At 40.4% G+C, this 15,841-nt stretch overlaps 1 protein-coding gene across 2 annotated transcripts in view; it reads right to left on the reverse strand.

The window, feature by feature from the left end:
* The window catches only part of LOC106582512 (desmin), a 40,492-nt gene that overhangs the window by 12,400 nt on the left and 12,251 nt on the right, over positions 1-15,841 (reverse strand). For both annotated transcript variants that reach the window (XM_045704904.1, XM_045704905.1), the window contains exons 4-5: positions 7,989-8,150; positions 6,598-6,723 (exon numbers count right to left, since the gene is read on the reverse strand). In XM_045704904.1, the coding sequence (XP_045560860.1) occupies positions 6,598-6,723; positions 7,989-8,150 (288 nt within the window). The remainder of the gene's footprint in view (positions 1-6,597; positions 6,724-7,988; positions 8,151-15,841) is intronic.

A 15,841-nucleotide genomic window follows, 5' to 3' on the forward strand; every position in this document is an offset into this window, starting at 1 on the left:
AGAGTAGGATGTAGTAATATAGAGTAGGATGCAGTAATATAGAGTAGGGTGTAGTAATATAGAGTAGGGTGTTGTAATATAGAGTAGGGTGTAGTAATATAGAGTAGGGTTTAGTAATATAGAGCAGGGTGTTGTAATAGAGTAGAATGTAGTAATATAGAGTAGGGTGTAGTAATATAGAGTAGGATGCAGTAATATAGAGTAGGGTGTAGTAATATAGAGTAGGGTGTAGTAATATAGAGTAGGGTATAGTAATATAGAGCAGGGTGTTGTAATAGAGTAGGATGTAGTAATATAGAGCAGGGTGTAGTAATATAGAGTAGGGTGTAGTAATATAGAGTAGGATGTAGTAATATAGAGTAGGGTGCAGTAATATAGAGTAGGATGCAGTAATATAGAGTAGGGTGTAGTAATATAGAGTAGGGTGTAGTAATATAGAGCAGGGTGTTGTAATAGAGTAGAATGTAGTAATATAGAGTAGGGTGTAGTAATATAGAGTAGGGTGTAGTAATATAGAGTAGGATGTAGTAATATAGAGCAGGGTGTAGTAATATAGAGTAGGGTGTAGTAATATAGAGTAGGATGTAGTAATATAGAGTAGGATGCAGTAATATAGAGTAGGATGCAGTAATATAGAGTAGGGTGTAGTAATATAGAGAAGGGTGTAGTAATATAGAGTAGGGTGTAGTAATATAGAGTAGGGTGTAGTAATATAGAGTAGGGTGTAGTAATATAGAGTAGGGTGTAGTAATATAGAGTAGGATGTAGTAATATAGAGTAGGATGTAGTAATATAGAGCAGGGTGTTGTAATAGAGTAGAATGTAGTAATATAGAGTAGGGTGTAGTAATATAGAGTAGGATGTAGTAATATAGAGTAGGGTGTAGTAATATAGAGTAGAATGCAGTAATATAGAGTAGGAGGTAGTAATATAGAGTAGGATGCAGTAATATAGAGTAGGATGTAGTAATATAGAGTAGGATGCAGTAATATAGAGTAGGATGTAGTAATATAGAGTAGGATGCAGTAATATAGAGTAGAATGTAGTAATATAGAGTAGGATGTGGTAATATAGAGTAGGATGTAGTAATATAGAGTAGGATGTAGTAATATAGAGTAGGATGCAGTAATATAGAGTAGGGTGCAGTAATATAGAGTAGGGTGTAGTAATATAGAGTAGGGTGTAGTAATATAGAGTAGGGTGTAGTAATATAGAGTAGGGTGTAGTAATATAGAGTAGGGTGTAGTAATATAGAGTAGGGTGTAGTAATATAGAGTAAGGATGTAGTAATATAGAGTAGGATGTAGTAATATAGAGTAGGAAGTAGTAATATAGAGTAGGACACAGTAATATAGAGTAGCGTGTAGTAATATAGAGTAGGGTATAGTAATATAGAGTAGGGTGTAGTAATATAGAGCAGGGTGTTGTAATAGAGTAGGATGTAGTAATATAGAGTAGGATGTAGTAATATAGAGTAGGATGCAGTAATATAGAGTAGGGTGTAGTAATATAGAGTAGGGTGTTGTAATATAGAGTAGGGTGTAGTAATATAGAGTAGGGTTTAGTAATATAGAGCAGGGTGTTGTAATAGAGTAGAATGTAGTAATATAGAGTAGGGTGTAATAATATAGAGTAGGATGCAGTAATATAGAGTAGGGTGTAGTAATATAGAGTAGGGTGTAGTAATATAGAGTAGGGTATAGTAATATAGAGCAGGGTGTTGTAATAGAGTAGGATGTAGTAATATAGAGCAGGGTGTAGTAATATAGAGTAGGGTGTAGTAATATAGAGTAGGATGTAGTAATATAGAGTAGGGTGCAGTAATATAGAGTAGGATGCAGTAATATAGAGTAGGGTGTAGTAATATAGAGTAGGGTGTAGTAATATAGAGCAGGGTGTTGTAATAGAGTAGAATGTAGTAATATAGAGTAGGGTGTAGTAATATAGAGTAGGGTGTAGTAATATAGAGTAGGATGTAGTAATATAGAGCAGGGTGTAGTAATATAGAGTAGGGTGTAGTAATATAGAGTAGGATGTAGTAATATAGAGTAGGATGCAGTAATATAGAGTAGGATGCAGTAATATAGAGTAGGGTGTAGTAATATAGAGAAGGGTGTAGTAATATAGAGTAGGGTGTAGTAATATAGAGTAGGGTGTAGTAATATAGAGTAGGGTGTAGTAATATAGAGTAGGGTGTAGTAATATAGAGTAGGATGTAGAAATATAGAGTAGGATGTAGTAATATAGAGCAGGGTGTTGTAATAGAGTAGAATGTAGTAATATAGAGTAGGGTGTAGTAATATAGAGTAGGATGTAGTAATATAGAGTAGGATGTAGTAATATAGAGCAGGGTGTTGTAATAGAGTAGAATGTAGTAATATAGAGTAGGATGTAGTAATATAGAGTAGGATGTAGTAATATAGAGCAGGGTGTTGTAATAGAGTAGAATGTAGTAATATAGAGTAGGGTGTAGTAATATAGAGTAGGATGCAGTAATATAGAGTAGGATGTAGTAATATAGAGTAGGGTGCAGTAATATAGATTAGGATGTAGTAATATAGAGTAGGATGTAGTAATATAGAGCAGGGTGTAGTAATATAGAGTAGGGTGTAGTAATATAGAGCAGGGTGTAGTAATATAGAGTAGGATGTAGTAATATAGAGTAGGGTGTAGTAATATAGAGTAGAATGCAGTAATATAGAGTAGGAGGTAGTAATATAGAGTAGGATGCAGTAATATAGAGTAGGATGTAGTAATATAGAGTAGGATGCAGTAATATAGAGTAGGATGTAGTAATATAGAGTAGGATGCAGTAATATAGAGTAGAATGTAGTAATATAGAGTAGGATGTGGTAATATAGAGTAGGATGTAGTAATATAGAGTAGGATGTAGTAATATAGAGTAGGATGCAGTAATATAGAGTAGGATGCAGTAATATAGAGTAGGGTGTAGTAATAAAGAGTAGGGTGTAGTAATATAGAGTAGGGTGTAGTAATATAGAGTAGGGTGTAGTAATATAGAGTAGGGTGCAGTAATATAGAGCAAGGTGTAGTAATATAGAGTAGGATGTAGTAATATAGAGCAGGGTGTTGTAATAGAGTAGGATGTAGTAATATAGAGTAGGATGTAGTAATATAGAGTAGGAAGTAGTAATATAGAGTAGGACACAGTAATATAGAGTAGCGTGTAGTAATATAGAGTAGGGTATAGTAATATAGAGTAGGGTGTAGTAATATAGAGCAGGGTGTTGTAATAGAGTAGGATGTAGTAATATAGAGTAGGATGTAGTAATATAGAGTAGGATGCAGTAATATAGAGTAGGGTGTAGTAATATAGAGTAGGGTGTAGTAATATAGAGTAGGGTGTAGTAATATAGAGTAGGGTTTAGTAATATAGAGCAGGGTGTTGTAATAGAGTAGAATGTAGTAATATAGAGAGTAGGGTGTAGTAATATAGAGTAGGATGCAGTAATATAGAGCAGGGTGTAGTAATATAGAGCAGGGTGTAGTAATATAGAGTAGGGTGTAGTAATATAGAGTAGGATGCAGTAATATAGAGCAGGGTGTAGTATTATAGAGCAGGGTGTAGTAATATAGAGTAGGGTGTAGTAACATAGAGCAGGGTGCAGTAATATAGAGTAGGGTGTAGTAATATAGAGTAGGATGTAGTAATATAGAGTAGGATGCAGTAATATAGAGTAGGATGCAGTAATATAGAGTAGGGTGTAGTAATATAGAGTAGGTTGTAGTAATATAGAGTAGGGTGTAGTAATATAGAGTAGGGTGTAGTAATATAGAGTAGGGTGTAGTAATATAGAGTAGGGTGTAGTAATATAGAGTAGGATGTAGTAATATAGAGTAGGATGTAGTAATATAGAGCAGGGTGTTGTAATAGAGTAGAATGTAGTAATATAGAGTAGGGTGTAGTAATATAGAGTAGGATGTAGTAATATAGAGTAGGATGTAGTAATATAGAGCAGGGTGTTGTAATAGAGTAGAATGTAGTAATATAGAGTAGGGTGTAGTAATATAGAGTAGGATGCAGTAATATAGATTAGGGTGTAGTAATATAGAGTAGGGTGTAGTAATATAGAGTAGGGTCTAGTAATATAGAGTAGGGTGTAGTAATATAGAGCAGGGTGTTGTAATAGAGTAGGATGTAGTAATATAGAGCAGGGTGTAGTAATATAGAGTAGGGTGTAGTAATATAGAGTAGGATGTAGTAATATAGAGTAGGATGCAGTAATATAGAGTAGGATGCAGTAATATAGAGTAGGGTGTAGTAATATAGAGTAGGGTGTAGTAATATAGAGTAGGGTGTAGTAATATAGAGTAGATGGTAGTAATATAGAGTAGGGTGTAGTAATATAGAGCAGGGTGTTGTAATAGAGTAGAATGTAGTAATATAGAGTAGGATGTAGTAATATAGAGTAGGATGTAGTAATATAGAGCAGGGTGTTGTAATAGAGTAGAATGTAGTAATATAGAGTAGGGTGTAGTAATATAGAGTAGGATGCAGTAATATAGAGTAGGATGTAGTAATATAGAGTAGGGTGCAGTAATATAGAGTAGGATGTAGTAATATAGAGTAGGATGTAGTAATATAGAGCAGGGTGTAGTAATATAGAGTAGGGTGTAGTATTATAGAGCAGGGTGTAGTAATATAGAGTAGGGTGTAGTAATATAGAGTAGGGTTTAGTAATATAGAGCAGGGTGTTGTAATAGAGTAGAATGTAGTAATATAGAGTAGGGTGTAGTAATATAGAGTAGGATGCAGTAATATAGAGCAGGGTGTAGTAATATAGAGCAGGGTGTAGTAATATAGAGTAGGGTGTAGTAATATAGAGTAGGATGCAGTAATATAGAGCAGGGTGTAGTATTATAGAGCAGGGTGTAGTAATATAGAGTAGGGTGTAGTAACATAGAGCAGGGTGCAGTAATATAGAGTAGGGTGTAGTAATATAGAGTAGGATGTAGTAATATAGAGTAGGATGCAGTAATATAGAGTAGGATGCAGTAATATAGAGTAGGGTGTAGTAATATAGAGTAGGGTGTAGTAATATAGAGTAGGGTGTAGTAATATAGAGTAGGGTGTAGTAATATAGAGTAGGATGTAGTAATATAGAGTAGGATGTAGTAATATAGAGCAGGGTGTTGTAATAGAGTAGAATGTAGTAATATAGAGTAGGGTGTAGTAATATAGAGTAGGATGTAGTAATATAGAGTAGGATGTAGTAATATAGAGCAGGGTGTTGTAATAGAGTAGAATGTAGTAATATAGAGTAGGGTGTAGTAATATAGAGTAGGATGCAGTAATATAGATTAGGGTGTAGTAATATAGAGTAGGGTGTAGTAATATAGAGTAGGGTATAGTAATATAGAGTAGGGTGTAGTAATATAGAGCAGGGTGTTGTAATAGAGTAGGATGTAGTAATATAGAGCAGGGTGTAGTAATATAGAGTAGGGTGTAGTAATATAGAGTAGGATGTAGTAATATAGAGTAGGATGCAGTAATATAGAGTAGGATGCAGTAATATAGAGTAGGGTGTAGTAATATAGAGTAGGGTGTAGTAATATAGAGTAGGGTGTAGTAATATAGAGTAGGGTGTAGTAATATAGAGCAGGGTGTTGTAATAGAGTAGATGTAGTAATATAGAGTAGGATGTAGTAATATAGAGTAGGATGTAGTAATATAGAGCAGGGTGTTGTAATAGAGTAGAATGTAGTAATATAGATTAGGGTGTAGTAATATAGAGTAGGATGCAGTAATATAGAGTAGGATGTAGTAATATAGAGTAGGGTGCAGTAATATAGAGTAGGATGTAGTAATATAGAGTAGGATGTAGTAATATAGAGCATGGTGTAGTAATATAGAGTAGGGTGTAGTATTATAGAGCAGGGTGTAGTAATATAGAGTAGGATGTAGTAATATAGAGTAGGGTGTAGTAATATAGAGTAGGATGTAGTAATATAGAGTAGGATGTAGTAATATAGAGCAGGGTGTAGTAATATAGAGTAGGGTGTAGTAATATAGAGCAGGGTGTAGTAATATAGAGTAGGATGCAGTAATATAGAGTAGGGTGTAGTAATATAGAGCAGGGTGTAGTAATATAGAGCAGGGTGTAGTAATATAGAGTAGAATGCAGTAATATAGAGCAGGGTGTAGTAATATAGAGCAGGGTGTAGTAATATAGAGTAGGATGAGGTAATATAGAGTAGAATGCAGTAATATAGAGCAGGGTGTAGTAATATAGAGCAGGGTGTAGTAATATAGAGAAGAATGCAGTAATATAGAGCAGGGTGTAGTAATATAGAGCAGGGTGTAGTAATATAGAGTAGAATGCAGTAATATAGTAAGATGCAGTAATATAGAGCAGGGTGTAGTAATATAGAGCAGGGTGTAGTAATATAGAGTAGGATGAGGTAATATAGAGTAGAATGCAGTAATATAGAGCAGGGTGTAGTAATATAGAGCAGGGTGTAGTAATATAGAGAAGAATGCAGTAATATAGAGCAGGGTGTAGTAATATAGAGCAGGGTGTAGTAATATAGAGTAGAATGCAGTAATATAGTAAGATGTAGTAACAGAGTACTTACGGTTCCCTTGAGAGAGTCGATCTCACAGGTGTAGGACTGGATCTGATGCCTGAACTCCATGCTCTCCTGTTTGGCCTGTCTCAGAGCATCGTTGTTCTTGTTCACAGCCTGGTTCAGGTCTGACACCTGGAGAGGAGGGTTGAAGACATGAGTTAAAATAGATGCTACTGTCACTGTGTAGTGGTGCCGATGTAGTTATCTTAGCTACTGTCACAGTCCACATATCATACATATCCAGTTTTATCTTATCTAACACAGTCCACATATCATATCCAGTTTTAACTTATCTAACACTGCTTTACTTCAAGTACTGGCAGTCACATGTTCTTTGCCAGGGTTGGGGACTTTGGGTCGATTTCATTTCATTTCAATGCAGTCAATTTAATTCCAATTCCAATTGAATTACTTAACTTAAACGGAATAGGATCCAATCCTGTTCTGTACTGTCCTAAGCCAATTCTCTCAACCATCCCGAGCCTCTCTAACTATGACCCCACTGTCAATGCCCACCCATATTTCTACTGTTTACCTTGGACTTGTACCAGTCCTCAGTACTGTACCATATGATATAATCAAATCAAATGTATTTATATAGCCCTTCTTACATCAGCTGATATCTCAAAGTGCTGTACAGAAACCCAGCCTAAAACCACCAAACAGCAAGCAATGCAGGTGTAGAAGCACGGTGGCTAGGAAAAACTCCTTACTGTATAATACTATGGTGTATTATAAATGGTGTTTACCTTGGACTTGTACCAGTCCTCTGTACTGTACCATACTATATAATACTACGGTGTATTATAAATGGTGTTTACCTTGGACTTGTACCAGTCCTCAGTACTGTACCATACTATATAATACTATGGTGTATTATAGAGGGTGTTTACCTTGGACTTGTACCAGTCCTCAGTACTGTACCATACTATATAATACTACGGTGTATTATAAAGGGTGTTTACCTTGGACTTGTACCAGTCCTCAGTACTGTACCATACTATATAATACTACGGTGTATTATAGAGGGTGTTTACCTTGGACTTGTACCAGTCCTCAGTACTGTACCATACTATATAATACTACGGTGTATTATAGAGGGTGTTTACCTTGGACTTGTACCAGTCCTCAGTACTGTACCATACTATATAATACTATGGTGTATTATAAATGGTGTTTACCTTGGACTTGTACCAGTCCTCAGTACTGTACCATACTATATAATACTATGGTGTATTATAGAGGGTGTTTACCTTGGACTTGTACCAGTCCTCTGTACTGTACCATACTATATAATACTACGGTGTATTATAAATGGTGTTTACCTTGGACTTGTACCAGTCCTCAGTACTGTACCATACTATATAATACTATGGTGTATTATAAATGGTGTTTACCTTGGACTTGTACCAGTCCTCTGCCTCTGAGATGTTCTTGGCTGCGATGCCTTCGTACTGCATACGGATGTCCCTGAGGGCAGCAGTCAGGTCTGGTTTGGACATGTCCATCTGGACCTGCACCGAGGTCTCCTGCATCTGGCTCGTCAGCTCATGGATCTCCTGCAGGGGGTCAGAGGATAGAGTTCAGGGGTCAGAGGATAGAGGTCAGGGGTCAGAGGATAGAGGTCAGAGGATAGAGGTCAGGGGTCAGAGGATAGTAAGGGTTCCGAGGATAGAGGTCAGGGGTCAGAGGATAGAGGTCCGGGTTCAGAGGTCAGGGGTCAGAGGATAGAGGTCAGGGGTCAGAGGATAGAGGTCAGGGGTCAGAGGTCAGGGGTCAGAGGATAGAAGTCAGGGGTCAGAGGATAGAGGTCAGGGGTCAGAGGATAGGGGTCAGGGTTCAGGGGTCAGAGGATAGAGGTCAGGGGTCAGAGGATAGAGGTCAGGGGTCAGAGGATAGAGGTCAGGGTTCAGAGGTCAGGGGTACATCAGGATTTAATTTAGATGATCAGCCTTTAGCATTATCATATATATTTTTTCTTCCACTCTCCTGATTCATTGACTTTACATCCGGCCCAGAGTTACACCTACTATACGGCTCACCAGGAAAAACCATGGCTCCTACAATACAGGTCCTCTGGTCTCTCTCTATCTCCTACAATACAGGACCTCTGGTCTCTCTCTATCTCCTACAATACAGGACCACTGGTCTCTCTCTATCTCCTACAATACAGGACCACTGGTCTCTCTCTATCTCCTACAATACAGGACCACTGGTCTCTCTCTATCTCCTACAATACAGGACCACTGGTCTCTCTCTATCTCCTACATAGACAGGACCACTGGTCTCTCTCTATCTCCTACAATACAGGACCACTGGTCTCTCTCTATCTCCTACAATACAGGACCACTGGTCTCTCTCTATCTCCTACAATACAGGACTACTGGTCTCTCTCTATCTCCTACAATACAGGACTACTGGTCTCTCTCTATCTCCTACAATACAGGACTACTGGTCTCTCTCTATCTCCTACAATACAGGACCACTGGTCTCTCTCTATCTCCTACAATACAGGACCACTGGTCTCTCTCTATCTCCTACAATACAGGACCACTGGTCTCTCTCTATCTCCGACATAGACAGGACCACTGGTCTCTCTCTATCTCCTACAATACAGGTCCACTGGTCTCTCTCTATCTCCTACAATACAGGTCCACTGGTCTCTCTCTATCTCCTACAATACAGGTCCACTGGTCTCTCTCTATCTCCTACAATACAGGTCCTCTGGTCTCTCTCTATCTCCTACAATACAGGTCCTCTGGTCTCTCTCTATCTCCTACAATACAGGACCACTGGTCTCTCTCTATCTCCTACAATACAGGACCACTGGTCTCTCTCTATCTCCTACAATACAGGACCACTGGTCTCTCTCTATCTCCGACATAGACAGGACCACTGGTCTCTCTCTATCTCCTACAATACAGGTCCACTGGTCTCTCTCTATCTCCTACAATACAGGTCCACTGGTATCTCTCTATCTCCTACATAGACAGGACCACTGGTCTCTCTCTATCTCTGTCCTACATAGACAGGTCCACTGGTCTCTCTCTATCTCCTACATAGACAGGACCACTGGTCTCTCTCTATCTCTGTCCTACATAGACAGGACCACTGGTCTCTCTCTATCTCTGTCCTACATAGACAGGACCACTGGTCTCTCTCTATCTCCTACATAGACAGGACCACTGGTCTCTCTCTATCTCTGTCCTACATAGACAGGTCCACTGGTCTCTCTCTATCTCCTACATAGACAGGACCACTGGTCTCTCTCTATCTCTGTCCTACATAGACAGGACCACTGGTCTCTCTCTATCTCCTACATAGACAGGACCACTGGTCTCTCTCTATCTCCTACATAGACAGGACCACTGGTCTCTCTCTATCTCCTACATAGACAGGTCCACTGGTCTCTCTCTATCTCCTACAATACAGGTCCACTGGTCTCTCTCTATCTCCTACAATACAGGACCACTGGTCTCTCTCTATCTCCTACAATACAGGACTACTGGTCTCTATCTCTGTCTCTGTCTCTGTCTCTGTCTGTCTGTCTCTCTCTCTCTCTCTCTCGGTTTAATTTTAGCTGTGCATGTGTTGAACAATATTACAGAGGGCACTTCATGTCACGAACCAGCTGACACATGCCAGCATTTCTCTGAAGTCAAATGTCAGGGGGAAGGAGAGAGAGCATGAAAGGACTTCTGGCTTTAGAAGCTAGAAAAGTCCCTCTCCCCATCCACTGTACGCAGAGTAGCTGTATGGTTGGTAGTAGGTGTGGTGTGTGTATAGTTGGTTGTGTGGTGTGTATAGTTGGTTGTGTGGTGTGTATAGTTGGTTGTGTGGTGTGTATAGTTGGTTGTGTGGTGTGTGTATAGTTGGTTGTGTGGTGTGTGTAGTTGGTTGTGTGGTGTGTATAGTTGGTTGTGTGGTGTGTATAGTTGGTTGTGTGGTGTGTATAGTTGGTTGTGTGGTGTGTATAGTTGGTTGTGTGGTGTGTATAGTTGGTTGTGTGGTGTGTATAGTTGGTTGTGTGGTGTGTATAGTTGGTTGTGTGGTGTGTATAGTTGGTTGTGTGGTGTGTATAGTTGGTTGTGTGGTGTGTGTATAGTTGGTTGTGTGGTGTGTATAGTTGGTTGTGTGGTGTGTGTATAGTTGGTTGTGTGGTGTGTATAGTTGGTTGTGTGGTGTGTGTATAGTTGGTTGTGTGGTGTGTGTAGTTGGTTGTGTGGTGTGTGTAGTTGGTTGTGTGGTGTGTATAGTTGGTTGTGTGGTGTGTGTATAGTTGGTTGTGTGGTGTGTGTATAGTTGGTTGTGTGGTGTGTATAGTTGGTTGTGTGGTGTGTATAGTTGGTTGTGTGGTGTGTGTATAGTTGGTTGTGTGGTGTGTATAGTTGGTTGTGTGGTGTGTGTATAGTTGGTTGTGTGGTGTGTATAGTTGGTTGTGTGGTGTGTATAGTTGGTTGTGTGGTGTGTATAGTTGGTTGTGTGGTGTGTGTATAGTTGGTTGTGTGGTGTGTATAGTTGGTTGTGTGGTGTGTGTATAGTTGGTTGTGTGGTGTGTATAGTTGGTTGTGTGGTGTGTGTAGTTGGTTGTGTGGTGTGTGTAGTTGGTTGTGTGGTGTGTATAGTTGGTTGTGTGGTGTGTGTATAGTTGGTTGTGTGGTGTGTGTATAGTTGGTTGTGTGGTGTGTATAGTTGGTTGTGTGGTGTGTATAGTTGGTTGTTTGGTGTGTGTATAGTTGGTTGTGTGGTGTGTATAGTTGGTTGTGTGGTGTGTATAGTTGGTTGTGTGGTGTGTGTAGTTGGTTGTGTGGTGTGTATAGTTGGTTGTGTGGTGTGTGTAGTTGGTTGTGTGGTGTGTGTATAGTTGGTTGTGTGGTGTGTATAGTTGGTTGTGTGGTGTGTATAGTTGGTTGTGTGGTGTGTGTAGTTGGTTGTGTGGTGTGTGTATAGTTGGTTGTGTGGTGTGTATAGTTGGTTGTGTGGTGTGTGTAGTTGGTTGTGTGGTGTGTGTATAGTTGGTTGTGTGGTGTGTATAGTTGGTTGTGTGGTGTGTATAGTTGGTTGTGTGGTGTGTGTAGTTGGTTGTGTGGTGTGGTGTGTATAGTTGGTTGTGTGGTGTGTGTAGTTGGTTGTGTGGTGTGTGTAGTTGGTTGTGTGGTGTGTATAGTTGGTTGTGTGGTGTGTGTGGTGTGTGGTGTGTGTAGTTGGCTGTGTGGTGTGTGTAGTTGGTTGTGTGGTGTGTATAGTTGTTTGTGTGGTGTGTGTAGTTGGTTGTGTGGTGTGTATAGTTGGTTGTGTGGTGTGTATAGTTGGTTGTGTGGTGTGTGTATAGTTGGTTGTGTGGTGTGTGTAGTTGGTTGTGTGGTGTGTGTAGTTGGTTGTGTGGTGTGTGTAGTTGGTTGTGTGGTGTAGTATAGTTGGTTGTGTGGTGTGTGTAGTTGGTTGTGTGGTGTGTGTAGTTGGTTGTGTGGTGTGTATAGTTGGTTGTGTGGTGTGTGTGGTGTGTGGTGTGTATAGTTGGTTGTGTGGTGTGTGTAGTTGGTTGTGTGGTGTGTATAGTTGGTTGTGTGGTGTGTATAGTTGGTTGTGTGGTGTGTATAGTTGGTTGTGTGGTGTGTATAGTTGGTTGTGTGGTGTGTATAGTTGGTTGTGTGGTGTGTATAGTTGGTTGTGTGGTGTGTATAGTTGGTTGTGTGGTGTGTATAGTTGGTTGTGTGGTGTGTGTATAGTTGGTTGTGTGGTGTGTATAGTTGGTTGTGTGGTGTGTGTATAGTTGGTTGTGTGGTGTGTATAGTTGGTTGTGTGGTGTGTGTATAGTTGGTTGTGTGGTGTGTGTTGTTGTGTGGTGTGTAGTTGGTTGTGTGGTGTGTATAGTTGGTTGTGTGGTGTGTGTATAGTTGGTTGTGTGGTGTGTGTATAGTTGGTTGTGTGGTGTGTATAGTTGGTTGTGTGGTGTGTATAGTTGGTTGTGTGGTGTGTATAGTTGGTTGTGTGGTGTGTGTATAGTTGGTTGTGTGGTGTGTATAGTTGGTTTGTGTGGTGTGTATAGTTGGTTGTGTGGTGTGTATAGTTGGTTGTGTGGTGTGTGTATAGTTGGTTGTGTGGTGTGTATAGTTGGTTGTGTGGTGTGTGTATAGTTGGTTGTGTGGTGTGTATAGTTGGTTGTGTGGTGTGTGTATAGTTGGTTGTGTGGTGTGTGTAGTTGGTTGTGTGGTGTGTGTAGTTGGTTGTGTGGTGTGTATAGTTGGTTGTGTGGTGTGTGTATAGTTGGTTGTGTGGTGTGTGTATAGTTGGTTGTGTGGTGTGTATAGTTGGTTGTGTGGTGTGTATAGTTGGTTGTTTGGTGTGTGTATAGTTGGTTGTGTGGTGTGTATAGTTGGTTGTGTGGTGTGTATAGTTGGTTGTGTGGTGTGTATAGTTGGTTGTGTGGTGTGTGTAGTTGGTTGTGTGGTGTGTATAGTTGGTTGTGTGGTGTGTGTATAGTTGGTTGTGTGGTGTGTATAGTTGGTTGTGTGGTGTGTGTAGTTGGTTGTGTGGTGTGTATATAGTTGGTTGTGTGGTGTGTATAGTTGGTTGTGTGGTGTGTGTAGTTGGTTGTGTGGTGTGTGTATAGTTGGTTGTGTGGTGTGTATAGTTGGTTGTGTGGTGTGTGTAGTTGGTTGTGTGGTGTGGTGTGTATAGTTGGTTGTGTGGTGTGTGTAGTTGGTTGTGTGGTGTGTGTAGTTGGTTGTGTGGTGTGTATAGTTGGTTGTGTGGTGTGTGTGGTGTGTGGTGTGTTTAGTTGGCTGTGTGGTGTGTGTAGTTGGTTGTGTGGTGTGTATAGTTGTTTGTGTGGTGTGTGTAGTTGGTTGTGTGGTGTGTATAGTTGGTTGTGTGGTGTGTATAGTTGGTTGTGTGGTGTGTGTATAGTTGGTTGTGTGGTGTGTGTAGTTGGTTGTGTGGTGTGTGTAGTTGGTTGTGTGGTGTGTGTAGTTGGTTGTGTGGTGTAGTATAGTTGGTTGTGTGGTGTGTGTAGTTGGTTGTGTGGTGTGTGTAGTTGGTTGTGTGGTGTGTATAGTTGGTTGTGTGGTGGTGTGTGGTGTGTATAGTTGGTTGTGTGGTGTGTGTAGTTGGTTGTGTGGTGTGTATAGTTGGTTGTGTGGTGTGTGTAGTTGGTTGTGTGGTGTGTATAGTTGGTTGTGTGGTGTGTGTAGTTGGTTGTGTGGTGTGTATAGTTGGTTGTGTGGTGTGTATAGTTGGTTGTGTGGTGTGTGTATAGTTGGTTGTGTGGTGTGTGTATAGTTGGTTGTGTGGTGTGTATAGTTGGTTGTGTGGTGTGTATAGTTGGTTGTGTGGTGTGTGTAGTTGGTTGTGTGGTGTGTATAGTTGGTTGTGTGGTGTGTATAGTTGGTTGTGTGGTGTGTGTATAGTTGGTTGTGTGGTGTGTGTATAGTTGGTTGTGTGGTGTGTATAGTTGGTTGTGTGGTGTGTATAGTTGGTTGTGTGGTGTGTATAGTTGGTTGTGTGGTGTGTGTATAGTTGGTTGTGTGGTGTGTATAGTTGGTTGTGTGGTGTGTGTATAGTTGGTTGTGTGGTGTGTGTATAGTTGGTTGTGTGGTGTGTATAGTTGGTTGTGTGGTGTGTATAGTTGGTTGTGTGGTGTGTGTATAGTTGGTTGTGTGGTGTGTATAGTTGGTTGTGTGGTGTGTGTATAGTTGGTTGTGTGGTGTGTATAGTTGGTTGTGTGGTGTGTATAGTTGGTTGTGTGGTGTGTATAGTTGGTTGTGTGGTGTGTGTATAGTTGGTTGTGTGGTGTGTATAGTTGGTTGTGTGGTGTGTGTATAGTTGGTTGTGTGGTGTGTATAGTTGGTTGTGTGGTGTGTGTATAGTTGGTTGTGTGGTGTGTGTAGTTGGTTGTGTGGTGTGTGTAGTTGGTTGTGTGGTGTGTATAGTTGGTTGTGTGGTGTGTGTATAGTTGGTTGTGTGGTGTGTGTATAGTTGGTTGTGTGGTGTGTATAGTTGGTTGTGTGGTGTGTATAGTTGGTTGTTTGGTGTGTGTATAGTTGGTAGTGTGGTGTGTATAGTTGGTTGTGTGGTGTGTATAGTTGGTTGTGTGGTGTGTATAGTTGGTTGTGTGGTGTGTGTAGTTGGTTGTGTGGTGTGTATAGTTGGTTGTGTGGTGTGTGTAGTTGGTTGTGTGGTGTGTGTATAGTTGGTTGTGTGGTGTGTATAGTTGGTTGTGTGGTGTGTATAGTTGGTTGTGTGGTGTGTGTAGTTGGTTGTGTGGTGTGTGTATAGTTGGTTGTGTGGTGTGTATAGTTGGTTGTGTGGTGTGTGTAGTTGGTTGTGTGGTGTGTGTATAGTTGGTTGTGTGGTGTGTATAGTTGGTTGTGTGGTGTGTGTAGTTGGTTGTGTGGTGTGGTGTGTATAGTTGGTTGTGTGGTGTGTGTAGTTGGTTGTGTGGTGTGTGTAGTTGGTTGTGTGGTGTGTATAGTTGGTTGTGTGGTGTGTGTGGTGTGTGTGGTGTAGTTGGCTGTGTGGTGTGTGTAGTTGGTTGTGTGGTGTGTATAGTTGTTTGTGTGGTGTGTGTAGTTGGTTGTGTGGTGTGTATAGTTGGTTGTGTGGTGTGTATAGTTGGTTGTGTGGTGTGTGTATAGTTGGTTGTGTGGTGTGTGTAGTTGGTTGTGTGGTGTGTGTAGTTGGTTGTGTGGTGTGTGTAGTTGGTTGTGTGGTGTAGTATAGTTGGTTGTGTGGTGTGTGTAGTTGGTTGTGTGGTGTGTGTAGTTGGTTGTGTGGTGTGTATAGTTGGTTGTGTGGTGTGTGTGGTGTGTGGTGTGTATAGTTGGTTGTGTGGTGTGTGTAGTTGGTTGTGTGGTGTGTATAGTTGGTTGTGTGGTGTGTGTAGTTGGTTGTGTGGTGTGTATAGTTGGTTGTGTGGTGTGTGTAGTTGGTTGTGTGGTGTGTATAGTTGGTTGTGTGGTGTGTATAGTTGGTTGTGTGGTGTGTGTATAGTTGGTTGTGTGGTGTGTGTATAGTTGGTTGTGTGGTGTGTATAGTTGGTTGTGTGGTGTGTATAGTTGGTTGTGTGGTGTGTGTAGTTGGTTGTGTGGTGTGTATAGTTGGTTGTGTGGTGTGTATAGTTGGTTGTGTGGTGTGTGTATAGTTGGTTGTGTGGTGTGTGTATAGTTGGTTGTGTGGTGTGTATAGTTGGTTGTGTGGTGTGTATAGTTGGTTGTGTGGTGTGTGTAGTTGGTTGTGTGGTGTGTATAGT

The sequence above is a fragment of the Salmo salar genome, chromosome ssa21 (genome assembly GCF_905237065.1).
Source record: "Salmo salar chromosome ssa21, Ssal_v3.1, whole genome shotgun sequence".
Classification (NCBI taxonomy): domain Eukaryota; kingdom Metazoa; phylum Chordata; class Actinopteri; order Salmoniformes; family Salmonidae; genus Salmo; species Salmo salar.